Source organism: Ceratotherium simum, chromosome X, assembly GCF_057802395.1.
Source record: "Ceratotherium simum simum isolate JZ-2026a chromosome X, ASM5780239v1, whole genome shotgun sequence".
Classification (NCBI taxonomy): Eukaryota; Metazoa; Chordata; class Mammalia; order Perissodactyla; family Rhinocerotidae; genus Ceratotherium; species Ceratotherium simum.
In genome coordinates this window covers 115,863,658-115,891,261 of record NC_141940.1, presented here as the reverse complement: position 1 = coordinate 115,891,261, position 27,604 = coordinate 115,863,658, and the positions used below count along the sequence as shown (strand labels likewise).

The 27,604-nt window shown below is 41.6% G+C and overlaps 1 protein-coding gene across 7 annotated transcripts in view; it reads left to right on the top strand.

Moving 5' to 3' along the window:
* The window catches only part of REPS2 (RALBP1 associated Eps domain containing 2), a 261,022-nt gene that overhangs the window by 214,740 nt on the left and 18,678 nt on the right, over positions 1–27,604 (top strand). For 6 of the 7 annotated variants that reach the window (XM_087427758.1, XM_014791129.2, XM_087427756.1 and 3 more), the window contains 2 exons: positions 20,077–20,160; positions 21,260–21,402. In XM_087427758.1, the coding sequence (XP_087283884.1) occupies positions 20,077–20,160; positions 21,260–21,402 (227 nt within the window). Of the gene's footprint in view, positions 1–1,072; positions 1,166–8,017; positions 8,081–20,076; positions 20,161–21,259; positions 21,403–27,604 lie in introns of all 7 variants that reach the window. The other variant, XM_087427760.1, reaches the window with a different exon arrangement.

Below are 27,604 nucleotides of genomic sequence, written 5' to 3'. Positions count from 1 at the left end.
ATACTTTTCCATGTGGTGCATCTCAGAACTCTCTGGGTCACTGAAACCCCTTTTAACATTTGCTTGTCCTTCTTTTAGAGAATTAGATGGTCTTTAGCATCCACTCAACCTTGAGATGCAAATACCATGAGGTATTGGCTTCCTGCTTCAGTTTGAAGGATAATAAAAAGTCCTGTTCTTCCTGACCCACTTATAAACAAGTGAGAAGCCCTTTTCCAGTACTCCAGCATTGGCTTTAAGAGATGTTGGTTCATGAATCAAGTATTTATTGAGTCCCTGCTTTGTATCTAACGCCAAGCTTTAGTTCCATCATAAGCCTTTCCCTTGTTATAATTTCTCCTCATTTAAATTATTAGCTCTGTTTATTGAGCGTCTACAATAGACCAAGCATTGTGCTAAGTTCTTTCAGTGCATTATTTAATCTTCACAAAAGCCCTATGGAGTAGGTACTGATATTATCCTTTTTTTTTTACAGATGAGGAAATTGAAACATACAGGGGTTAAGCAAGTCACGTAAGGTGACATAGCTAGTAATAGTAGAGCCAGCTCCCAAACCGAGATCCATCTCCTAAAGGTCGCTCCCCTCCCCATCATTGGAGTCAAAGTGTCTATGTCTGTGACCCATCAAAGGGTCACAGGAAGACAGTGATCCATTGCACTGGCAGTTGAGGCTTTCACCACATCTCCCAAAGGAGGACCTAGATGAGATGAGGCTCTTGATTTGCACCGACAGCAAACCTGGACTGTGTCACAGCAAAATTAGCGGGCATTCTGGAGTCACTTATCTACCAGCTGCTGGTGTCAAACTGGGGCTTGGGAACCACCTGCATGAATGTGCAGAAGACCTGTCTGAAAGGGCTTTTGTGACAAGCCTCCTTATCTTTCTCCTGCTGCGCAAGTGACAGTAGTTACTTCCTGGTTGTGAACTGTGTTGCTGCTATCAGCAATCCTCATCTGAGCTGCTTGAGGTGGGCTTCCTGCCTGCTTTGGGGCTTAGTGACTAAGGATCTGACCAGGGGCTCGGAATTCTCAAGTCACTGTTAATGAACGAGACTGCTGCTTTGTCTGCCAGATTCCCCATCACAATGTAAACAGTGAGCCCAGCGCTCAGCCCAAGCCTCCAACTCAGATGCCTAACTATGGAGAGTTCAGACTACAGACACAGGTGTGTAAGAAATGCAGGCAGAAAATCCCTACACCACTTCTCTCCCCTGACTCTTCCCCTTTCATTCACTGTAGGTGCGACACACATATTCAACAGAGGAAGTTCCGGGTAATAAACACATGATCGTGTTTAGTCTTTGTAAAGTGACAAATTCCTAATATTGGCCCCAGGAGAAACTCACCTAACCACCTGTATGGGGCACCTATGTATTCTAGTCTTTCCCAAACTACTTGTGATAGAACAGTCTTCTGGGAGATGTTAATAGGGCTCTGTGGTAAGACAAATTTGCAGGCTGCTGCCTCTGTACCCGCTCTGGGAGATTCACAGTGCATATGAGCCCATTAAAGGCTTTGAAGTCCTACAGTAAAGAAACCTGGGCAATTTTGTTAAAGGCAATTTCCTAGCTTGTGTGACCATTCATCTCTTTATTTATAAAATACCGATTAATATCCTGAGGGCTTAGTGGTTAAGAAACATTATTATACACCATCCTTAAGGTATTCATAAGAACATTTCTAAACCTCTCATCTGTTACCTCATCTCTATGTTATGTGATTAAAGTTAAATTTTTATGTTTTATGCCAGTAGTTTTCCCTAGAAGAGTTGAAAATGTGAAAAAAAGTTTACTGCACATTAGCTTGGGATTTCAAATTGTCATGTATTCAGTTTGTTATGTTTTCTTCCTTGCTTTTTGATTCCTTCTTGCTTGTTCTGCCATGAGGTCATTTTTACCACTTCACAGCAAGTTTTATTACAGAGAGCTTAAACATTCTGAATTCTTCTTTTGCTCTGTTAAAATTTTCTTCGAATGTTCCTTGTAATATATATGGACAATCAACCTGACTTTGGGAAAAAAAAGTATATATACTTAACTGCAGAGACTTCTTTTATGGGACTTAAACTGTAGTACCTAGGGGAGAAACCAGGAAGCCTGGTATAATTAAAATCACGTTTATTAGTAGCTCTGAGAAGAGATTAAGATAAAAAAATTTTGGATTATTTTTGGATTTTAAATTTTCATATTATTTAACTTGATAAATGGGCAAGACTAGATTGTAATTAACAAGAAAATGTTTTGTTCCCTAAAAAGGAACACTATTTGAAAAACTTTGTGGCCAATCAGTGATGTACTTCCAGGTTTTAAGTATGTAAGAGAAAAGAGTTTGTACATTTGCAGATATATGCATAAAGGTGTATATAGATCATTTTTACATACACCAAAAGTATATCTCTACTTTTATCAAGTGAGAGAGATGAGGTATAGGTTTTCAGCATAAAATGCAGTTTAGCTGGCCCCTACTTATACCAAGTGCTGCTGTGATATGAACATCTGGATTAAGTTATACAAATAGGGCCCTGGAGTTAGGAAAAGGAATAAATTCAAAGAAACAGATCTTTTTATTTTTCGTACTATAGGTGAGATCAAGAAGGACCAAGTGAATATATAAAGAATCAAATGGTTTGTGTCCCATGTTTTCCTGTGGATGGACAGGCTAGAGACCAGGCCATGATATTTTGGCTCAGCTCAGAAGAGGTGACACATTTTTTAAAAGAAGACTGGTTCATAGCATAAATGACTAAAAAGCAATTAGAGTTAACTGTTTCATATGGAGCAATGTTAAACTGAGAGTTCAACTTAATAGCTCACTGTTTGTGTGCATATAAATGGAGTAAAGTGCCATCTACAGAGTTGGTGCTTGTCCTGTAGGTCAATTGTCTGCTAAGAGCCTACTGAATTTGGTACCTCAATAGCTAAATCCCTTTAATAGTGTTGATCTCATGCCAACTTTCTTATGGCAATTGTGATGGAGCCATAGCTTCAGTATAATTATCCTCCATAAAGAAAAGATTTTTTGGTACAAAGGATAATCTTTTCAGGTTTATATTAGCACCAGATTTGATGAATTGGGGCTCCCTGTAGACTAATACGCTCAGAATTTTCCTATTTATACCTCAAATTTCTCACCTTATAGTGGCGAGTGCTCCTCACTAGCAGTGTAATGAGTACTGAAATAGCGCTGTGGGGTGAATGCACCATGGAGGAAGTATTTTATCAATACTTTTAAGCTTAGAGAGACCGAGAGGGCTTCATGCAAGGGCTGAGGTGACCCATGAAATGAGTTTTAAAGAAACAAGAGAACTTTTCTTTTAGATGGCTGAGGGGTTCAGAGCTTTACTGTAGAGAAGAAGCAAATGCAAAGAAATAGGCATGCAGAAGTCCCTGTGTGTTCAAGAAACTGCCAGAAATTTGGAAAGCTAGAAGATTTTAGGGGAGAGAAATTTAGTGTTCAGAGGTGGCAGTGAAGAGCAAGTGGCCTGCTCACTTGAGTCCCAGTGGTGCCAGAGCTGTGGGAGAGGAAGGGCCTCCTGACAAGAGAGTTCTTTCTGGGGAACAGCCGCTGAGGGGATAGCACAGGGTGTCACTTAGCCCAACGGTGCTCACCCTTGTGCATACTAGAATCATCTGGGGGAGCTTTAAACCTACTGAGGCCTGGGTCCCACCCCCAGTGGTTTTGGTGTGAGGTGAAGCCTGGGCATTGGGAGTTTTAAGAAGCTCCCCAGGTGATTCTGAAGTGCAGCCAGGATTGCAATGCACTGAATTAAGGCAACAGGAAAAAAGCTTTCAAAGAGGAAGTTGAGAATATAGGGGATTTGTTGATGCTATGCCATGAGTTCTTAAAGGGCACGGTGGAAGGCTTTCTTGAGTTGGGGAGGGTGGGAGGTGCGAGGTCAGGTTAGGGGATGTACTCAGACCCTGTGGGGGCAAGAACCCAGATCACGGCAGCTTGGGAGTCTCAGGCTTCTTGTGATGACTGAGGGCATGATGGGAAGGTCTTGCTGGAAGAACTAATTGCTCTGTGCCTCAGGTCCTGTGTGTACTGTTGTGAAGGACTAGCCGTGAACACAGATGGCCTTGAAAGTAAACCATAGCCCACTCAGCTAATCTCTCATCTAACTTTGTCATCTGGCTAGAATCAGGTCCCTAAGGCGATACTGAACTCAATAGGAATATGCTGGGCATGCTGCTCTATTTCAAAGCCAACTTTATTAGACACAATTTTTTATAGAATACTACTTTTGTTTCATTTGGAAGGAAAACTGAGGCTCACATACACTCAAATGGCAGGTTGTAGACCCTGAACTTCTTCTGAAATATTTGACACTCTATGCTTTTTTAAAAAAATACCCTGTCCTTGTAAATTAATATCCTATCATTTCAAGTATTCTTTTTATAAGTTAATATACAGTTGATGATACAAAATAGTAAATTATCCTGGGAGAAATTAAGAGTTTTAGAGCTCTCTCTTTTTTTGGCATTACCGGTGATTATGTAAATCTCTTACAGGGTTATTTAATACATTTCTAAAATGTAAATTTGATTAACATGTAACATGCATACTGAGTCCATTTTAAACACATACTAAATCCATTTTTAAGAGAGTAGAATAAAGTATTATCTCATTGGCAACTTTCAGATATCTATGAGAAAACAGCAAGAAGCATTCTTTAAGTATGAATAATATAGAAATGTCACTGCTTCTAAAATTTCATGGCTTTTTTCTTTATCAAATTAAAACTCAATGGGCATACATCAAATATTATGAGATCTTTTGCTATAATATGTTCAGATGACCTCATGTGATATATATTAGTCATCGAATCACCTTAATACATTGGCTATGTAGATAAAGCATATTTGTGTCCTTTCAAAAGTATATACAACATCTAGTTTTCACTCATCAGAATATAAATTTAGTATGTGTCAAGAGGTGGTTTTTCTATGTATTCATGTATTAGAAACTCCGTAATTATTCTGAAGAGAGTTTACAAACATATATCACCTAAGATGCCACCTTTATTCTCTTCCAAAGTGTTACTCTGTTCTGTCCTACATTGCATGGTATATATTAGCTGAAAATCACAGTATGTAAATGAATATTTCAGTGATTAAGGAAAGAAGATCTAGGCCCAGGATTTATCTTCATCTGTGATGATAAAAGAACATACTGAAAGCTGTACAACTCTGTATGAACGTATCTATCTGTGGTCTAATTCTTAGCCCTACTACTGTGTAGCTCTATGGCTTTGTGGGAAGTAAGTAAATTAGTCTCATGGATCTACTGCCTCTTTTATAAAATAAGAAGATTAGACCAGATGGATCCTTCTAGTGCTTAAGGTCTCTGATTCTGTGTTGTTTTCTTCTGTCCGAGAAAAATTTTGTTGCAAATATAGATGGAACATTATAAAACACAATTGAGGGACAAGATGGCTTAGACTAATTTCTCCCTGCTCTCACCTGCTAAGTATCACTAAAAACCCTAGACATAATATAAAAGAGGACTTTGAGGGGCCAGCCCAGTGGCGTAGTGGTTAAGTTCGCATGCTCTGCTTTGGCAGCCCAGGGTTTGCGGGTTCAGATCCCAGGCGCAGACCTACGCACCGCTCATCAAGCCATGCTGTGGCGGCATCCCATATATAAAATAGAGGAAGATGTGCACAGATGTTAGCTCAGGGCCAATCTTCCTCAGCAAAAAGAGGAAGTTAGCTCATGGCCAGTCTCCCTCACCAAAAAAAAAGGACGATGAAAGATGTAAAGAGGAAAGTGGACTGGCTAGGACCTCAGGACTTGAGGAATGGCATGGCAGTGAGTTCCCTGAGATTTTTTTTTTTAAATCTCCCATGTATCATGGACAGGGCACTGGGGAAGCCTGCAACCTTGAACCACCAACAGATGCAGACAAAAAAAGCCCCGAGAAAAATCTCTCTAGCCAAAGGACTGGGAAAGGGGTAGCCAAGCTGGATATAAACCTTTTTGGCAATACCTGCCCTACCCCAGCCAAACACCATGGATGCCCCTCCCTTGGTGTCAGCAGAGACCAACTGGGGAGTCTGGTCTCTTGTCCCTCACCTGGTAGCAGGTGGTGCCTTCCTAGCTGGCAAACATGGCTTCAGCAGAGACCAAAGGGGGAATCCAGTCTCCTAACCCCGACCTGATGGCAGCAGGTAGCCTGGGGAGGCACTTTACACCTCCACAGATAGTGTCACTAGAGACTGAGACATTCCAGATAAGCAAAAACTCAAGGAGTTTGTCACTAGTAGACCTGCCCTATAAGAAATGCTAAAAGGAGTCCTCCAAGCTGAAATGAAAGGACACTAGATACTTCCTGGAGGCTATCCAAAGAAATGAAGAAGGGTAAAGGTAGCTACAGAAGTAAATATAAAACCCAGTAGTGTTGCATTGTTGATTGGTAACTCCTCTTTTTTTTCCTATATGATTTAAAAGGGAAATTCTTAAAACAATAGTTACAAATCTATGTTAATGGGCACATATGTATAAAGATGTAATTTGTGACAATATATAAGGGGGTGGCAGGGCTGTAAAGGAGGAAGAGTTTTGTATACTACTGACATTAAGTTGTTACTAATTCAAACTGTATTGTTATCAAGTTAAAATGTTAACTGTAATCCCTAGGGTAACCACTAAGGAAAAAACTTAAAAATATACAGAAAAAAATGATAAGGTAATAAAAATGGTACACTAGAAAAAAACCAGTTAATCACAAAAGAAGACAGTGATGGAGGAATTGAGGAACAAAACAGGTATAACACATAGAAAACAAATAGCAAAATAGCAGAAGTAAATCTTTCCTTATTGGTATTGCCTTTAAATTAAATGGATTAAAATTTCCAATTAAAAGGCAGAGACTGAATGGACTAAAAAAATATCCCACTGTATGTTGTCTACAAGAGATTCACTTTAGATCCAATGATACAAATAGGTTGAAAGTAGAAGGATGGAAAAAGATATTCCATGCAAATAGTAACCAAAAGAGAGCTGGAGTGGCTATACTACTATTAGACAAAAGAGACTTAAAGAAAAACATTGTTACAAGACATGTAGAAGGACATTATGTATCGATAAAAGGGTCAATCCATTAAGAAGATAAAAAAATTATAAGCATATACACACCTAACAACAGAGCCGCAAAATATATGAAGCAAAAAAGCAACAGAATTGAAAGGAGTAATAGACAGTTCTACAGTAATAAGACGTCAGTATCTCACTTTCAACAATGGATAGAAGGACTGGACAGAGACCAGTAAGGAAGTAGAGGACTTGAACAACACTATAAACCAACTAGACCTAACAATAGCACACTCCACACACACCTATCTATAGCACACTCCATCCAACAACGCAGAATACATATTTTTCTCAAGTGCACATGGAACATTCTACTGGATAGACCATGTGTTAGGCCTCAAAACAAATCTCAATAAACTTAGAAAGATTGAAATCATACAAAGTATCTTTGACCACAATAGAATGAAGCTGGAAGTCAACAACAGAAGTAAAACTGGAAGAGTCCCTAATATGTGGAAATTGGACAACATATTCTTAAAAAACCAATGCATCAAAGAAGAAATGACAAGTATTATAATATGGAAATATGAAGTACTTCCTTACATTAAGCTAAAATGCTTATTTTTAAGGTACCTTCCCCAGTGCAGACTTAAGTTCATCTTGGCCAAAATAGATTTCACATTTTGGTCAGTGGGTGGACCATATTTGGTGTAGCAAAAGGCCAAGTGTAACCCTTATCCCGCCTTCTAAAAGGGAACAAAAAGGCAGAACTTTTGCATCATAAATCATTATAATTTATACATTTCAAAATTGATTTCAAAAGTACACAAACCATAGAGGCTTTGTTTCATTTATTTTATTAATTTATCAAGCACTCAGGTATAGTGCTTATGTGCCAGATGCTCTTCTAAGGGCTTGACAAATACTAACTTGTTTAATCCTAGCAACCATGTGCAGTAGGTTCTGTTGCTTTCCTGATTTTGCAGATAAGTAAACTAAGGCACAGAGAACTTGAGGAATTTGCCCAAGGTCACCTACAGCAAATAAGAGTTAAAGCTGTGATGCTAACTCTGGCTCTCTTGCCCCTAAGTGCCTGCTCCTCCTACTACGCTATGTATGCAACCACGTCTCAGAATTATTTGCTTAACCTCTGTCTTCTTCACAACGGAGTTGACACATTGTCTTTATCAGGGATACATTTTATGTTATGAAACCACTTAATAAATTAGCTTTACCCCACCACTGGTAGCTTGTTTTCTTTCTTAGGTTTCCCCCTCCTTATTATATTGTGCTCATAATATTGTTGTGTAAAGCTTACTTTGCTAGCCTCATTCTTCAGGAAGATGCCATAAGTTCATGTAATCAATTCATCAGGTGTTAATGGAATGTGCTTACAATAAGCCTATACTTTGCTGAGAACTACGGGAGAACAAATGTTGTGGTTTGCTCCTTATCCTGTGGCTCCTTTATCCGTCCGCACCCTCTGAAGGCAGTCATGCCTAACACCATCCATTCTGTAGTGTCTCATGGGGCACATAGATAACTGTGTCATTTTCCACGTATCTCATTTAAACCCATTTCCTCAAGCTTTATTGTCAATAGTTGTAGGCAATAGCTGGACACCATGTTTCTTATAACTAATAAGATATCCCAGTGTTTTCCTGGGAGTCAGTTTGGCTGGTTTCTAGGTTCCTGAACAGTGGAAGCCTTATTTCTCTTCTTTGATCCCCCCACCACACAGTGACAGAAATCAGGAAGCACTCCTAAGTGTCAGGGGAGGAGCAAGTGTGGAAGTGGGACAGGATGGGAGGGCACCCAAATGTGCTATGGTGTTAATGGGAAAGGACAATGGAAGACAACCAGAAGTCAGGCCCAGGAGGCAGCCTAACTAATTAAGAACCTGGGCTCAGAATTTAAATCCTATCTCTGCCTCTTACTGACTGTGTGTCTTTGGGAAAGTTACTTAGCCTCTCTGTGTCTCAGTATCATCGTCTATAAAGTGGGGATAATGGTAGTGTCTGCTCTCATAGGGTTGTTTGATGATTAAATGAGTTGATATTCATAAAGCACTTAAAACAGTGCCTGGCATATGGTCAGCCCTCAATGACAATTAGCTGTTATAATTATTATCACTGCAGGCCCAGCAAAACAGAGGCAGGGTCTAGGTGGCAAACCTAGAACAACAGACTCAGGATAGCCAGAAGTTAGTGGTCACGAGCTCAGAATGAGCGCTGCACTGGCTTACCAAACCACTTGTGGAACAATCATATTCTTTGTGACCTTTCACAGCCTGGCCCTATGCCTACATCAGAGGTCAGCAAAGTACAGCCTGTAGGCCAAATCCACATCATCGCCTGTTTCCGTACATAATGGCCATGAGGAGAATCAGTGGAAAGACAGATAGGCCTCCCCATCAGCCTTTTAACCCACCATCCCTTAACTCCAGGATCGTGATGCCTGTGTCTATAGTTTGCAGCTTTGCCTTGAGGACCTTTATCTGACGAAGATGCTCTGTCTTTCAGACTACTAGTAAAACCTTGAGCAAATATCCTTTATTCAACTGGCAGCTTCAAAGGCTTGCTGCGGGTAGTCCTTCCCAACCCTGTATCTCAAGCATAATTAGAAGAAACCAGACTAAGATCGTGCCTTCAAGGTGAGGAAGAGGGAAGTAAGCATGTCCAGGGAAAACAGGATAATGGATTTCTTTCCTCCTGACTCCCTCCTGAATACCCTGTTTTGCTCAGCAAGTTCTGTAGGTATCACCTACTGGTGTGCCGGTGAAGCTCTCTGAAAAAAGAAAAAGCCCCAATTTGTAGTCTTTGCTGAAGTCTGTGTTGTAAATACTCCCACCATAACTGATCACAGGCGGAGTTGGGGGGAGATGTGCATCATCATCGGCTTGTTGGTACTAGCGTGCTCTGTAGTGACAGCTTTGCTTGCCACTGAATCCTTGTGTCAGGATTCTGTGTGCCAGGGAGAGCTCCCGGAATGTGCTGTTAGAAATTGGGCCATATTTTTGAAGTGGCTAGAGACGAATTTTCCCTCTTGTTTACATTTAATTTGTGCCACTAGGTGGCACTTTAAGGACATTATAGGAAATTGGCTCTACTGGATTTATTTTTTAACTTTTTATTGAAGTCTAATATGCATATTGAAAAGTACACATTGTGCAACTCAATTTTCACAAGCTGAACACACGTGTGTAATCACTCAAATCAAGAAACAGAATATTACTAGCACCCCAGAAAGCCCCTCTTATACTATTTTCTAGTTCCTATCCCTTATTCTTAGGGTTACCACTGTTCTGATGTCTAATAGCATAGATTAGTTTTACTTGTTTTCTACCTTACATAAGTGGAGCCATGCATTATATACTCTTGTGTCTGGCTTCTTTTGTTTAAATGCTGTTTGTGTGATTCATCCGTATTGTTGTGTGTAATTGTAGATTATTGCTGTATAGTATTCCATTGTATGTACAACTATGTCACTGTTTTCTACTCTTGATGGACATTTGGATAGTTTTCAGATTTTAGCAGTTATAAGTAATGCTGCTATGCATATTCATGTGCAAGTTTTTGAGTGGATGTATGTTTTCATTTCTCTTGGATATATACCTAAGAGTAGAATTTCTGGGTCATAGAGTAAACATATGTTCAGCTTTAGTGGATACTGCCAAACAGTTTTATAAAGTATTTGTACTGATTTATACTCCATCAACAGTGTTCCCATTTCAGTTCCACATCCTCATCAATACTGAGTTTATTTTATGACTGGTTCCTAACTCTTACATAATTTTTATAGCTCCCTGTCTAGCCAGCTATTTCTAATTGAATTTTTTTTAAAGCTACCTTCCTCTGATGGACATAGCTCATGCAGGAAGGGCCCTGTCAACCCAAAAGGGGGCATTTATCATAGTCTAAGTATGAGCTATCAGTAGTTAGAAAAAATATTATTCAAACACTCCATCACTAATACAGAGCAATGGAACTGGGAAGGGAATTCAAAATTATAAGTGTGGTAAAATATTGGGTTAGGCTAGGACTTTGAGGCACTTTGAAATTTTTGTATACTTTAGGTATTGTTGCCAGGCCTATACATTTCAGGGGCAGGGGACCAGCAAAAAGGATTTCTAAAGGCCTCATAACCAGATGCCTTTGAATGTGATGGTGGTAGGTGCCTGTTTTAGTAAGATCTGTTTGATGTGGCAAGAGGCATGCATATGGCATCTTTCTTCAACCTTATCCAGTGGGGAACATGAGTCTCAAGAGAATCCTGCCAGTGATCACCTTATCTGTGAGCTCCGTGTTGTGGACTCTGCAGATGGCATTATAATATGGCTTTAGGTATGTGATGAAATGAGGGTGGGGCTCAGACTTGACTCAGGTCTCTGTTCTATTACTAGAAATTGGAAATAGAAGAACAAGACCCTAGTCATGGTCAAAATATTTGTCTTTTATACCAAAATACAGCTCCCATAGTCCTTTAGTTGTAACAGTAAATCTGTTTCTCATGGATGTTTTCCACGATCCAGTGGGTTCCAGGAATCCCCAGGGGATTTTACTATGTGACTACTGTATCCAGGGACTAGTTGCTTATTATAGTTACTGATTATTCACTTCCATCGAAATTGTCCCGGAACTCCTCTGTCAGTGTTCCCCTGGGTGTCTCCACTGTTGGATTGGCCTGCCATAGGGGACCACCAGAGACATTCAGTGCAAGCTGGCTGAGATGTCTGTGCTGAGGCAGCCATGGAATCTGCAAGTCTGAAAGGGCTTTTATTTTTAAAAATTTCTTCCCTCCAATATTGGTAGCAGTAATATGCAGGGCACAAATTTGGATGTGGATAGCCTGCTTCATGGGATCTGCTTATAATCTAAACTTGAGTCAGCACTTTCTCAGTCTAGGTTTTCATCATTTGGCAAGAGAGAAGAAGTCCTTCATGTTGAATTGGCTGCTGCTTGCAGTAGCAGATCCTATGCCTGGGAAATCAATTGTGATTTTACTCCTAATTATGATCGTAGCTGCCATTATTGAACAGCTACTGTATAATTGTTCTTAGCACTCTAGACAGATATTTCGCTTAATCTTCATAATGCTAGGAGTTGGGCAGATTGTCCTCTTTTGCAGACGAAGAAATTGTGGCTCAGAGAGGTTAAGCACATGCCCAGGTTATACACCAACAAGTGCAAAGCCTGGATTTGACTGCTGTGCTCTGTGACTCTAATTATTGTGGGATGAATTCTTGACTGTCCAGTGAAACATGAAGATTTGTTACTAGCTCATTGCACACATTGATCAGAGGACTTGCTGTTTGCTGACATTCAGCTTAGGCACCAGGAAAATGATAGTGAAACAAGACACAGAGCCTGCCCTCCAGGTGACTGTACTTCAGCTCCATTTCTATCTCTCACAGGTGCCTTGGGTCATGGATTTTGGTATTTATTCTTACAGAGAATTCATTCCTTTGGGTTCTTTCTAAGGCTGATTGTGCAGTGATGGGGTTTGCTGTGGCCAGTGTGCTGCTGGCTGTTGGTTTTGCATCTTCTATGCCTGGGTTTGACCACATGGCTTCCTGGCGTGTCCAAGTGGAGATGGGGGTTGGGTGAAAGTTAGGCACCAAATGACATTTAGAATACTAGTAAGATGCTGGAGGTCCCCTAGAGGCTACAGCAGGATTGTCTGCTCATCTGCCTAGAATTTAGGCACTGCCTTTGTGATTCCTAGTCCTGGGATCTGCCTGGATTCTTGGGTGATAAACAAAGCTTGAGTTTCTTTTTCTAATCTGTCAGCATGAATATTACAAGCTTAGAACAACACACAGTTATCCACACTTTAGCAATTAGTTAGGCAACTAGTCTGTTTTTTTAAATGAAATTTAATTCTTTTTTTGTTGCAAATTTGACTTTTAAACAAAAGTCTTATTGCTGAAGATTTTGCCCAGCTTCAGATATTTATTTATGGAACCATATTGCATACACTCCCTATTCTCTCCATGGTAAATGGACAAGAAAACAGTTAAGAAACCTAGTCAGTTTTTGCTGGAGCACCTGTGGCCTTTTCCAGACTAGGACCTTGGAGACTTGGTTTTCTCATTTCTTAAATGAAGAGCTTGGACCACCAGTGGTTCCCAGTTAGTCTGGCTGGCTACCTAAAAATCACCCAGGGAACTTGTTAATATAGAAGTTTCTAATGCTCCACCCCTAGGAGATTCTAATTAGGGAAGTCTGGGGTAGTATCTAAAAGTCTGCAATTTATAAAAATTCCCCAGATAATTCTCTTGTGTAGCTGTATCTGGAAACCACTGGGCTAGATGGTCTAAAATAAATACAATTGAGTTGGGAAGAAACTTCTGGTGTGTTTGAAGATTCAGGTAATACTTATGTGCCTGGAGCGGGTTCCGTATGGAGAGCTAACACAGTTATGATGCAGGGGAAAATTGGAGCCAGATGATGGAAGATCTTTAACTGGCTGAGGGATTGTGTTGTGTGCCATAGGCCTTAGGGACCTATTGAGGGGCTTTGAGAAAAAGTGTTTTCATGAGAAGGTGCTTTACAAGATTAGTTTCTCCATGGTGTTCAGGGTGAATTGGATCAGGAAAAAAACTGAAGCCTAGAGAAAGACCATCTGACGTTTTTTGCAGTAGCCCTGGTGGGATCTGTGATGAGCACTTTGACTCACACGGGAGCTATGGGACCTTTGTAAAGCTAGCCTACCTGGATGGAACTGGAATCTGAGACGTGTTGTTTTTAAGCTACTTATAAAAAAAAAATCCGTAATTTATTAGTGTTGTTTTCATCTGCTTTAACTATTATAATGAATGATTTTTATTGTGTTTGTGTCCAGGAGAGTTTAAAGGAGCCCAGTAAATAAATTCATGCAGAGACGTGGTTGGCAACAGCAACTGCTACTGCAGGGAAGGAGGGAGGAAAAGAAAAAGGGAGGAAGGAAGTGAGCCCTTTCTTGCTAGGTAGCAACCCCATCCTCATCCTGCCTCATACTCTTGGCCAAGGCGAGAGGAGCAGGGTGTATAGCAGGAGCTCCTGGAGTTGAATCTGCCAACCACTGTGGAGAATGCTGCTCTCGAAGGATTGGGTGTGGAACATGGCATTTGTTGAAGTCAAATAGAGTATTTTTCCTTTGTTCCTCTAAAACCCAGTCTATAGGTAAGTGTTTCACAAAATGTGCCTCACAGAACCTTAGTTTTGCTGGATGTTAATAGGAGTTAACATGAGAATAAGGAGTTGGAGCCAAGTAAGTTTGGGAACTGCTGGGTTAAGCAAAGGCAGTGGCTTCCTTTACTTGACAGGATTTCAGAGCATTGACGTGCTATGTGCTCTGTAAATTTCTGAGAGGGAGATAGACTGTGCAGTGTTTCCTAAGCTTATCTGTAGATTTTTTTTCCTTCTAGACAAGGGGCTGGCAAACTGTGACCCACACGCCAAATCTATCCCACCATCTGCTTTTGTAAATAACGTTTATTGGAACACACCACGCCCATTCCTTGTATTGTCTGCGGCTGTGTTAGCAGAGTTACAAATTTGCGACAGAGACCTGGAGACCCAGAGACCGAATGGCCTGGATGACTGAAAATATTTACTATCTAGCTCTTTACAGAAAAAGTTTGCCAATCCCTACTCTAGGCAATTTGTGGAACTGGTCTTCCCTGGAACCTGTATTTGATGGATTGTTCTAGCACTGCTTTGTGATGGATCTGCTTAATGTTGTTCAGATACTATGCTGCCATATTTCTTTCCTTTTGCTTTAAACTATTTTCTTTCTCAACCATTTGCCTATTGTCTGAAATCAAAACCTGGATCCCATGTGTCATGGTTCTTTTCTTTCACTTACCACATTTCACCAATCACCAAGGATGTATCCAGTCTCCAGTCTAAATAACTCTCAAATCTGTCTATCCCCACTCCTACCACACTGGTTTAAATGACCATCATCTCTTGTCTTGTTTTCTTCTTTAGCCTTCTAGTTGAGTTCCCTTCCCCCAGTATGGGTTGCTTCCAATACATTTTACTCACTGGATCCAGAATAATCTTTCTAAAATATAAATCTAGTCAGATCACTTCTCTATTTAAAAACCTTCACTGGCCCCCATGGCCTTCAGGATAAGCTCAAATCCTCAAGATGGATGTATCACCCAAGATCTAGTCAGGAAAACAGAAACCACTCTAAGTATTTCACAGTGGAAGAGATTTCATTCAAGGAATTAGGTACTTACATAAAGAATTAGATGTGCTAGAGGAGCAAAGATGAGAGAAGGCCACCACTATCAGGTTTCCCACAACTTTCTGAAAGTTAAGACATTGCAAGAACTAAAGGAGACAACTAGAGATGCTCAGGCTGCCTGCAGCACCTAAGTAATGATTTGCAGGGACATGCCCAAGGCCGCTACAAGATCTTTTGACTGCTGAAACCCGTGCTTTTCTGGCCACTACTGCCAGAGGAGCAATAACATGGCTTGTTTTCTTTCACCTTCTTGGTTTCATGTGAGTGACTCTCAGTAGCAACAAGGAACTCTGTTGAAAGGAGATTCTATAAATGTAGTTCCCAGGCTTCTACCCTCTGCAGTGTAGGGAAGAGCATAGGAGTGGGGAATGGTGCCGAGTGGCTAATAGACAATCTAGAACAGCGAGCTATAAGACCATGTATGATCCACTCCACTGCCCTTCTCCAGCTTCGGCTCTCCCATTCTTCTCCACTGTTTACCCTTTTTCCACCCTACTAGACCCCAAATTCCAGACATACTAGAGTGTTTTTCTTAGAGGCCTAAAATAACTAACATTTATTATTTCATAGTTTCTGTGGGTTGGAGATTCAGGAGCAATCAGTCAGGGTGGTTCTGGGTCAGGATCTGTCATTAGGCCGCAGTCAAGATGTCTGTTAGGGCTGCAGTTATCTGAAGGCTCAGCTAGGGCTGGAGGATCCACTTCTAAGATGGCTCCCCCACATGGCTGTTGGCAGGAGGCCTCACTTCCTTGCCACATGGGCCCCTTGTTAGCACTGATTGAGTGTCCTTACAACATAGCACCTGACTTCCCCCAGAGCAAGTGATCCGAGAGAGAGAGACCGAGGAAGAGCACACTAGAGTGCTTTAGCTCCCTTCTTCTGGGAGTACTTTGCCTGATGTCTTAGGTCCAGTTACCTAGAAGCAGAACCTGAGATGAGGATTCTTGGAAAGTGACACATTAGATGTACAAAATAAATATCTGTATAATTGAATAACTGAATGAACCCTTATTCTGGTGAAGAATCAAAATGCTTAGCCTCCTTGGGCCTGTGTCCATTTCTGGGGAGCCACCTGGCAGGGGCTATATTGTCCCATCAACCATGGGAATAGGCAAAGCCCCAGAACAGTTCTCCACATCCTAAGTGGTAGCACCTTCCAAATCTATGTGACCTATCCAGGCGTTTCATTGCAAAATTAGAATGAAAAAATATTTCTCATTTGTGGGTAGAGGAGTATTAATATTAAAATATAAGATGTATATTTTTAAAAGGAACTTTAGCTTGAGTTTTAATGAAATCTTGGCTAAAAGTATTTTCTTGGCTTGCCACATCCTGGCTGGGTACATGTTGTTACACATGGAGTCATGAGGGAAGGACTGCCATTTGCAATATTATTTGTAATCCAAATATTTGTTTCTTTCGCGAGATTCAGGCATTGGATTTCAGTTCAGACAACCAAAACTTTTGGACAAGGGCATATTGTCCATATTGATAGCAGAGTTGTTTCTCCCTTTGTCTAATATACAAAGGAAAAAGGAAGCCACTGAACCCCCTTGTTTTCATGGGTTATCATTCTCCCAAAATTGTTAACTTAGAAAAGTCTGAAGAAATAGCAAAGAAATCTCCGCGGTTTGTTCTGCTTTCCAGCTGCTAAGTCTAATGGAAGCCTCATACTATTTTCATCAAGAAAAGTGAAACAGTTTATTGGGAAGAGGGGCTTTTGCATGTCTAAATCTCATCTTTAGGGTTTTTTTTTTTTTTTACCACCATAAAGCTAGTTTTCTTTCCCCATCTCTTTTCCTGGGATAATTTCTAACTCTGCTGAGGCTCTGCCTTTCCAGGACCTTACTGATTGCAGTGTTCCAGGCCCCTCATGAGGTTGAATCAGTGAGAATCAGAATCTAAATCTGAGATTTAGAATCAGTCATGGAGCAGTAGAAAGGGGTTGGGAGGTCTTGAGTTTCTTCCTAAGGAGATTGATGGTTACGTTCAGCCTGACATAACACTGAGGAATTGTTACTAGTCATAGAGCTAGAAAACCGTTGGATGCAATTTCAAGAAGGTAAATTCGTAAATGGAAAAAAATTTTCAGACACATCTCCCAATTGCTCCCTCATCCTTCCCAACCCCTACCCCACTGTTGTTGTTGTTGTTTTTTAGAAATGTTTAAGAGAAAACGGAGACAATGACAAAGACACTCTCCTACTTTTGCTGTGCTGAGAATCCTCATTTTTGTTTAGAAGAGGGTTCAATTTATCATTTCCCTCAATATTTCCACAAGAAACCTTCACTCATCTCCCCCAGGAAAGGGAGCGTTAGGGCAAACGCTTCTCTCTCTGCCTGATGATGGAGGGGAACTGACCAACTGAAAGGCCTGTCACTCCTTTTCTCTCTGCTTGGCTGGTGGGATGTGTTGATGCACACCTGTGGTCCCTGCAGGGGGCTCCACTTGTAGACTTGGGGCCAGAACACGTGTTCTAAGCAATAGATTTGCAGGTGGAAGGCAAGAAAGGGCCTCAGGTCCAAGTTGCGTTCTTCATCGCAGTTCACGGGAAGGCCTGCATTCAGGGGCTTCTTGGGTCTTTAATCAGTTAATAGAGCTGACATTGGGCTCTTGGATCTTGAAATATGACACCATTTGTCAGAACCCCCAGGGAAGGTGGGTGAGTGCTTGCATCCCCCAGACTCCTGACAGTGAATAGCTCCTTGATGGCTTTGCTCGGGTGTTTCCCAAGTGCTTCAAATTCCGTATGCCCAAAAGTGAGCTCCCCCTCACACCTGCTTCTCCCGTGGTGCCTGTCTTGGCGATCGGCCTTAGCGTTCTGGTGGTATCCCAAGCTGACATTCTAGATGTCTGAGCATAGGAGGCCCTTGGGCCTCTCTTCTCACCCTTCCCATGCAGTGCCCTTCTTGTTGGCTGCACCCTGCTTATCACTCAGGTCTCAGCCGGGGCATCACCTTCACCTGAGTCTTTGCTTACCCACAAGGCCCGGTGCTCCTGCAACCCCCATATTTGCCCACCGTCGTCCTAATGCCACTGAAGCATGGTTGCCTGGTCATTTCTCTGCCTCTCCTGCTAGACTGCAAGCTCCTTGTAAACGAGGTCTGGGCTTGTTCATCTTTGAAGACCAGCGCTAGCACAGGGCCTGCCTATAGTAGCTTTTCAATAAATATTTCTTGAATAACACTCAGGCCCAACAATGCCTGAGGCTGTATAGCATAGTGGTCGCAAACCCAGCTTTGGAACCTGAGGCCTGGGTTCAGACCCTGCTATTTGTGTGATCTTGGGTGAGTTCCTTAACTTATTGAACCTCAATTTCTCCACTAATAAGATGGGGATAATAAGCACTTCCTAGGGCTGTGATGACGAAATGCAGCAATCCATGCAAAACACCTAGGGCAGTGTGTGGCACGTAGTAAGTGTTTGGTGTTTTGTAGTATCTATTAATAATGATAACGGTAATAATAATACAATTATCCTTAATGGAAAGGAGAAGGTTATAAGAAACTTTCTGGAGGGAGGAACTAGAAATTAGGCATGCTGAATGCCTGCATAATGGGTTTAGAAGAGGTGAGGAGTGGGTGGGAACCGAGGCTTCTAGCTAGGGCAGTGAAAATGCAGGAGCAGGTGGGATTACTTTTGGAAAGAATGAAAAGGTAGGGAAAAATGGAGCAGGGGGATGGAAGACAGAAGCTTGAGAAATCCTGCATCTGAGGGATAAGAGGAGTCGAAACAGGAAAGAGAATGATTACGAGTAGGAGACTACGGGTGGTCAAGGATGCTGTGCTGAGCAGAAGGTCTGTGAATAGACTAGAAGAGGCAGCTAGAATCTGCCAAATGGGAGAGCATTAGCGCCCTTGGCAACAAGCTGTTTCAGTAGAGTCAGAGGAAGGAAAGCCGCACTCCGCAAAAGGTGAGAGAGGGCCATGTTAGGGACGAAGCGGGCACACCGAGCCGAAGCCGTTTGTTGTGCTGCAGTGTGTGTTTCTGTGATGCAGATTAGTTTGTGGGTAAATAGAGGACTGATGTTGGTATAATGTGGAAGTCACATGGGTTCATGTGGAGGGTTTTTCTTCTCAGCGAGTTAATGTTTTGCATCGCTGTCTAGTAGCGGCTGAAAGCAAGGTACTCTAGCCCAGCTGAACACAGCAAGCCTCGGGGAGATAGAGAGCTGCACATGGCGCCCAGTCTCCCTGGCCTCTTCTGCTTGGCTGTGTGGTACCTGCTCTGTCTTGAAGGGCTTTGGGAGCAGTCCTCATTGATCTTGGTGCATTTACTCATTGATTCCACACCACTCGGCAGCCTGAACCACTCTGTTGACTCCTTCCATCATGCTTACACCCCCCCACCACCTTTTTTAAGGTAAAGAGTTATATCTACTAGAGTGCTTCTTTATTGGGAATTTAATATATTTTTAAAAAATCTCAGTGTTTTTTATTATGGTTGTTGTTTTTGTTAGTGCTCAGGTTAAAATTTTAACTTCATTCCCAATCCTATTTTTCCAATAAGCCTTGTTATTTTTACTTTGAGCTTGTAAAGCATTAGTTTTTAGCAATACATATGTCCAATTATAGAAGACATTCCCATGACTCTTTTCCTAAGGTTGAACAAGGCTGGAAGGAGGAATGGGAGAGAATAGCAGGGTCTATCAGGTTTTTCCCAAGGATCAGCAGACCTGACCATGCTCAGCTAGCAATTTGGTCTAAATCAATTTTCCCTTAGTGATTATTTTCTTAAGTGCTCTTCATTATATATTTAGGTGGTTGTATTTTTGCGTTTTTTCCTCTCTGTGATCTTTTGCTACAGTCTGAACAAGCGTCCGAGGCCGAGTTACACTCCCAGCTCAACAGAGCCCCCTCCCAAGCTGCAGAAAGTAGTCCAACAAAGAAGGTAAGGCCAGCATGAGGGTGTGACTGTGATGGCATTGTGAGCCTCTCCCCTGGGCTTCTTGCCTCCATTAGCAAATCTACCCTTTTAAAGTTTTCATGTCCTGACATGAATGTTAATGATTCACATTTCCTAGAATTGGGGTTCTTTGTGAAGTTTAGGGTCTTGATGACTCCTGGGCTTAACCTTGATGTCACTGACAGTTTGTACTTTCTTCTTCAACCTCCCAGCTAAATATGGCGGCCTTGCTTTGGGCAAGATGAGGAGGTGTGGTGGAGAGGGACAGATGCTGTCAGCAGAACCCTGCACGCTGCTAAGGTGCTAGGAGTGCCTTGTAGGGGTGGGGAAGTCTCCCCTGCTCTTTGTGCCATGGTCTCCTCTTGCATCCCGGTGTCTTCACTGTAGCCCACCCGTGTCACTGAGTCACGGGTCATTTGCTCAGTAAGCACCACTCAGCCATCGTGCTCTCCTTTCACCTTGTCACCCTCTTCTTGTCTTTCCCCATTTTCTCAGGCCCTTCCCATCAAAGAGAGCAGGCCCTGGGCTCGGGAGCACAGGTGAGGCAGGGGCCTCCAAGGAAGCAGGTCAGCTGTCTCCTTCCAGAAGGCACTGTGGCTCTTGAGCTTGACTTCGTGTAGGAATTGGGAGTAGGAGAATAATGAGCATATGACTAACACCTTTACAAATTTCAAAACTTATATTCCACAAAGCCCAAAAGGGAGGCAAGGGCCAGTTTTGTCTTCAGTTAGAAAAGGCCCTGTGGTGTGAGATGCACACAGCATTTTAAAAAAAAGAAGGCAGGCAGGGAGGGCAGGCGGGCCACTGGACTCTGATTCCTGTGTCCTTCCAGGTGACAAAAAGTGGTAATAGGCTGCAAGCATGAAAAAAGAAAAAGAAAGAAAGGCCACTGGAATCTAATGCCTGTGTCCCTCCAGTTCTTGCGAGGCCTTGAGTCACCCACATCTCCTTGGGTGTGGAGTTTGAAAAGAGCACACGCCTGACCTTGGGGTGGGGCCTAGAGGAACATGGGGCATTGGCATGATGGGAGGGAGCATTTAATTTTTTAACTTCATGGGGTTTTTGTTTTGTTTTTAATCCACAGGACATACCATATTCTCAGCCCCCATCAAAGCCCATCCGTAGGAAATTCCGACCTGAAAATCAAGCTACAGAAAACCAAGAGCCTTCTCCCACTGTAGGCGGGCCAGCTGTAGCAACCGTGAAACCCCATCCAACAGTCCAAAAGTAAGTAGAGCAGATAAATGAGAGCAAGGTCAGAACCTTCCTTATAAATCTGTGTGTCTATATAAATGGAAATATGTTTACATTTATACTCACACCCATAGAAGAGTGTGATTTTGTGGTTGTAGTCTGACCTTCCTCATGTCCATGATGGGGTTAGTCTCCCAGTCACATAGAGAGGCTTTCTAAGCTGTAGGACTTAACCTGGGCCAAAGGGCAAGTGAGTCCCAGGCTGGGGTGTGTTTTGGTTTTGTTTGATTTCCTTCCCTTCCTCCCTCATCTTTCACTCCTTCCGACTCTCTTCCTTGTGCTGGCCCACATTTTCCTAGGAAGAAGACAGTGATTAGAGATGGCAAGTTTCCCTCTTTGCCTGTCTAATCTCATGTTCCTCTAGGGCAGATGGCCCTAGCTTCATGACCCTCAGACCCAACTTTCAGTAGATGTGGTGTGTGATTTCTTTTTAATCCCCATAAAGAGTTTCTGTTGTTGATCATCTCAGCACAGAATGGTCACATGCAGAGCCTCCAAGATATCTATCTAACCAGCTGAAACAGACATTGGAGGGGGGTGGGGACACCTGTGGACATGGCCAAGGACCAAGAGACCAGTGCTATGGACAAACCATCCTTCTCCAGAAGGCTTTGGCTTTAAGAAGAGCTATCACTTGCCTCAGTTTCCCTGTACTGAAATTGAGCAAAATGTTGAGGGCAGAAACCTGCTGCTATGCGTGACTTCAAGTGAACCCAACTAGTCACTAACGTAAATGCTCAAGATATGTCATGACACTGCTCTAGGGGCCTTGCCAATCTCAGGGGCTGCTGCAGATTTTCTCCTGCTTACACTGTTATGGAAAGAACAACTTGCCTTTGAAGCCAAAGCCCCATTCTGAATTTGGGCAGCACTCTTCTTCAGTTGATGGTTTTTGTTTTTGTTTTTCCAAATGGACAGTTCCCCATTGGTATCAGTGCATAAAGGAAGTATATTTTGTCCTTAATGGTCACTGAGACCTTTGACCATCTTCCAGCCACCCTCAAACCTAGGGGATGGATCCCTATCAAGGACAAAGATGGCTAAGCTTTATTCCATGTTCTACCCGGCTTTCCACTTCAGTCTCCACTTCACATTAATGCTAGTCAGTGAGTGGTGGCTATAATATCCTCCATAGTCGATGGCAGGGCAGCTAGTGGAGTTCATACACAGATCCTTTTCCTTTTCTTTCCTTTGTCTGTTTTTTTTAACAGCTTCGTTGAGTTGTAATTCACCTAGCATACAATTCACCCTTTTAAGTGTATAATTCAATGGTTTTTAATATATTCACAAAGTTGTGCAACCATCACCACGATCTAGTTTTAGAACATTTTCATCACCCCAAAAAGAAATTCCGTGCCCATTAACAGTCACTTTCCATTCTCCCTTCCCCCAAGTCGCAGACAACCACTAGTCTACTTTCTGTCTTTATAGATTTGCCTGTTCTGGCCATTTCATTTAAATGGAATCATGCAACATGTGGTCTTTCGTGACTGGCTTCTTTCATTTAGCATGATTTCAAGGTTCATCCATGTTGTAGCATGAATCAGAATTTAATTCTTTTTTATTGCTGAATAATGTCCTATTGTATGGATATACTGCGTTTTATTCATCCATTCATCAGTTGATGGACATTTGGGTTGTTTCCATTTTCAGCTATTAAGAATAATGCTGCTATACTATTTGTGTACAAGTTTTTGTGTGGACTTCACATTTTCATTTGTCTTGAGTATATACCTAGAAGTGGAATTGCTGGGTCACGTGGTAAGTCTATATTTAATATTTTGAGGAACTGCCAAACTCTTTTCCACAGTGGTTGCCGCATTTTACAATCCTGCCAGTAATGTATGAGGGTTCCAGTTTTCCTCTTCCTTGCCAACACTTATCTGTTTTTTTTTAATAGCCATTCTAGTGGGTGTGAAGTGGTATCTCATTGTGGTTTTGATTTGCATTTCCCTAATGGCTAATGATGTTGAGCATCTTTTCATGTGCTTATTTGCCATTTGTATATCTTCTTTGGAGAAATGTCTACTCAGATCCTTTGCCCATTTTTACTTGGATTATTTACCTTTTTATTTTTGAGTTATGAGTTTTTTACATATTCTGATACAAGTCTCTTGTCAGATATATGATTTGCAAGTATTTTCTCTCGTCTTGTAGGTTGTTTTTTTTGCTTTCTTGATAGTATTATTTGTAGTACAAAAGTTTTTAATTTTGATGAAGTCCAATTTATCTATTTTTTTTTTCTTTTGTCACTTGTGCTTTCAGTGTCATAGCTAGGAAACCATTGCCTAACCCAAGTTCATGAAGATTTGTTCCTGTGTTTGCTTCTAAAAGTTTTATAAGTTTTAGGTCTTACATTGAAGCCCATGGCTCAGTTTTGAGTTCATTATAGTGTATAGTATGAGGAAGGGATCCAACTTCATTCTTTTGCATATGGATATCCGGTTGTCCCAGCACCATTTGGTGAAAGGAGATACTTTTATCTGCCTGTTCAGTGACTGTCTCTCACCATGATACTCTTTCACTAGTTAGGTGACCACATGGTGTCAGGCTGGGAGGCTAGCACCCGTCAGCAACACTTAATAGTGCTGTAAATGGCAGGGATCTAAGCTTTGAGGTCAGGGAACTTCATACAACTTATTTTAGTTCCCAGACCAGTTTATTTTGGAGTGATAAAAATCAACTTAGCACTATAGTTTTTTAAGCCCTGGAGAGAGACAGCCAGACACATGATGGTTAGTCTGTATAGTCGTTTCTGAACCAGGGTTCTGGAAAGAACGAAGCTCTGATGCCCTTAGACATCTATTGTCTGTAGTAAGTTAACCTCTCTCTTGCATCTAGAGTGGTCTTTACTATGCATTGTCTTTGGGAAAATTGAGACAAGAGTCACAAATCATTTTCTTAATTCTCTCACAGAACACTGGTTAAGAAAGGCTAAAAAAATAGACTAGTTGCAAAACAGTCATCAGCTCTTTCGGAAGTGAACATCAGAACTGACCTATCAAAAGAAACAAATTCTCCTTCAAATATTATTATTGTCTGCTCCATTCAGGGCAAAGGAACTAATAAAGTGTTCTCTCCAAGTGAGCTGCTAAGTCCAGGTTATAAGTAATAAACAGCTCTAAGATTGTGTCATCATCAGTGAGCTGCCTATGAGGACAAAGTGTGTTTTTCTTAGAAATAATTTGGCTTAGTTGGTTTTTCCCCATAGCTTGTGTATCTGCTACGAATGGACTTTAGGAAAATAGAATGGCTTGAGCAGTTTGGAGATAGAGAATGTAGTGTAACAGTACTATAGCTGAACCTCTACCAGCCTCCATGGCCTCTGCTCTTCTCTGTAACCCCAGGAGGTATCCTGGACTACCCCAGGCCATGCCCAGCAACAAGTGTGGTAGTGTCTGCTTGCCTGCATGACGTTCGTAATGTGGCTGGGATTCTGTTTCCCTTCTCACCTCGTGTTGGGCGGTATTGGACTGTCTGTGGGATTGATGATTGGCATCCCTAATAAAAACCTACCATTTCCAAGTAGACCAAAGGTAATACAAGTTCACTTCGTAGAAGCTATACTCAGAATTCCTTGGGAGAAATCAAGGCCCAGGGTGAAGACTAAGAAGATTTTTGTCATCTAGAGACCCTAGTTTATATTCTTTTACATATTGCTTCAGCTGCTTGAAAAAAGACCGGGTGACAGTTGCTCAAATAACATAGAAATTGACTTCTTTCTTATGTAAAAGTCTGAGTTGGTGAGTGGTCCAGAAGCATAGAGTAGCTCTGTCCAGGAACCCAGGTATCTTTTGTCTTCTTTTTCTAAATCCCTGTGGGGGTTGCCTTTATCCACGTGGTTGAAGGTGGCTCACCACTAACATGTTCACGTTCCAGGCCCCCAGAATGGGGAAGGAACAAATGGAGAGAAAACAGATTACTTTTAAGGACACGGCTCAGAAGTGGCACACACATCACTTCTCTCTGATTCCTTTGACCAAAACATATGGTCTCACCTACCTGCAAGGGAGACAGGGAAATGTAGTTTCTAGTTGGATAGCCATGTGCCTAGCTCAAACTGAGGATGATATGCTTCTGAAAACAAGAAGGTACAGAATAGGTTTGGGAGGATAGTCTGCCACAAAACCTTTAGTGGACAGTGTCTCACAGTGCTGCAGTTCAAAATCGATAGATAGCATGACACACAATAGAACTGGGCAAAAGAAATCTCTGCTTAACTATTACTCCCTCATCTTCCTCCTTGGAAACCAGGCCAGTTAGAGCCCAGCCTGGAACAGTGAGTAGCAATATTAGGAGAACTTGAAGAGACAAACTCAAGAAGCAACTCTTGAGAAGGTGAGGCAAGTTAAATAAATGCCTTTGCTGAACCCTTGAAAGGTATTCTGGGGTTGGTCCTATCTTTGCGTTATTTAGGGCTCCTTTGGTTGCAGATAATAAAAAGCTTGAGGTTGCAAAACCATATTATTTATTATAAGGATATAGGGGTGACTCTGGAAACCCGTGACAGGAATGGATTGGAAGAGAGGATTGCAAACCTTTTGAGGCTCCTTCTGATTCTTCTCAATTTTCTTAGAGTGTTTTTGTCACTTTTATCTCTGAAGATTCTCAACCACCTTCAGCTCACTGTGCAGGACCCAGGCTGAACTGAACTCTTAGTCATAACCCACATCCCTGGGAGAGAGAATCTGGTCAGCTCAGCATGGGCCAGCATCCATTCAAGTGTGAAAATAGAGGTGCAAGTTTCTTGAGACAAACTGCCTGCCAGGGGCCCATTCCTGTGGAGAAGGGGAAAGGGGATAGAGAAGGTTCCCAGAGAAGGGGGAAACTGTTATAAGCTGGGCACACATTGCATAGTAGTAGTTTAAGGAGGGGCATCAGTTCTGATCAACATCTTTTTTTTTTAAACTCTTTATTTTGAAATAATTATAGATCCACAGGAAATTACAAAAATAGTACAAAGAAGTCCTGTGTATCTTTCACCTGGTTTCTCCCAGTGATTACATTTTACCTAACTATAGTACAATATCAAAACCAGGAAATTGACATTGGGACAGTGTATGTGTGTAGTTCTGTGCCATTTTATCACATGTGTGGAGTCTTGTAACCACCACTGTAATCAAGATACAAAAGTCGCACCTACCCCCTCCCCACCATTCCTTACCCGTGGCAACCATTGATCTGTTTTCCATCTCTGTAATTTTGTCATTTTGAGAATGTTATATAAATAGCATGACACAGCATGTGACCTTTTGAGTTTGGCTTTTTTCACTCGGCATAAATGCCCTTGGCATCCATCCAAGTTGTTACGTATCTCAATCAGTACTGCTAAGCGGTGTTCTATGGTGTGGATGTACCGCAGTTTGTTTAGCTATTCACCTGTTGAGAGACATTTTTGTTGTGTCTAGTTATTGAGTATTACAGATAAAGCTGCTGTGAGCATCTATGTACAGGTTCCTGTGTGTACATAAGTTTTCATTTCTCTGGGATAACTGTCCAGGAGTGTGATTGTTGGGTTATGTGCTAAGTGTTATGTTTAGTTTTTAAAGACACTGCCAAGTTGTTTTCCAAAATGGCTGTACCATTTTACATTTCCACCAGCAACGTATGAGAGATTCAGTTTCTCCACATCCTCACCAGCATTTGGTACTGTCACTTTTTTTTTTAATTTTAGCTGTTCTAATAGGTGTGTAGTTCTTTCCCATTGTGATCTTAATTTGCATTTCCCTAATGGCTAGTGATGTTGAACATCTTTTCATGTGTGTATTTGCCATCATATATTCTCTTTGGTGACATGTCTCTTCATGTCCTTTGTCCATTTTCTAATTGTTTTTTTACTGTTGAGTTTTCAGAGTTCTTTATATATTCTAAATACAAATCAATTGTCAGATCTGTGGTTTGCAAATATTTTCTCCCAGTCTGTAGCTTGTCTTTTCATCCGCTTAACAGAGTCTTTCACAGAGCAAAAGTTTTTAAAATTTTGATGAAGTCCAACTTATTGATTTCTTTTTCTTTTATGGATCATGCTTTTGTTGTCACATCTAAAAACTCTTCACCAAGCCCTGGGTTCTGAAGATTTCCTCTTGTGTTTTCTTCTAAAAGTTTTATAATTTTACACTTCACACTTCAGCACTGTTGAAAAGGCTATTCTGTCTCCATTGACTTTGTTTTGCAC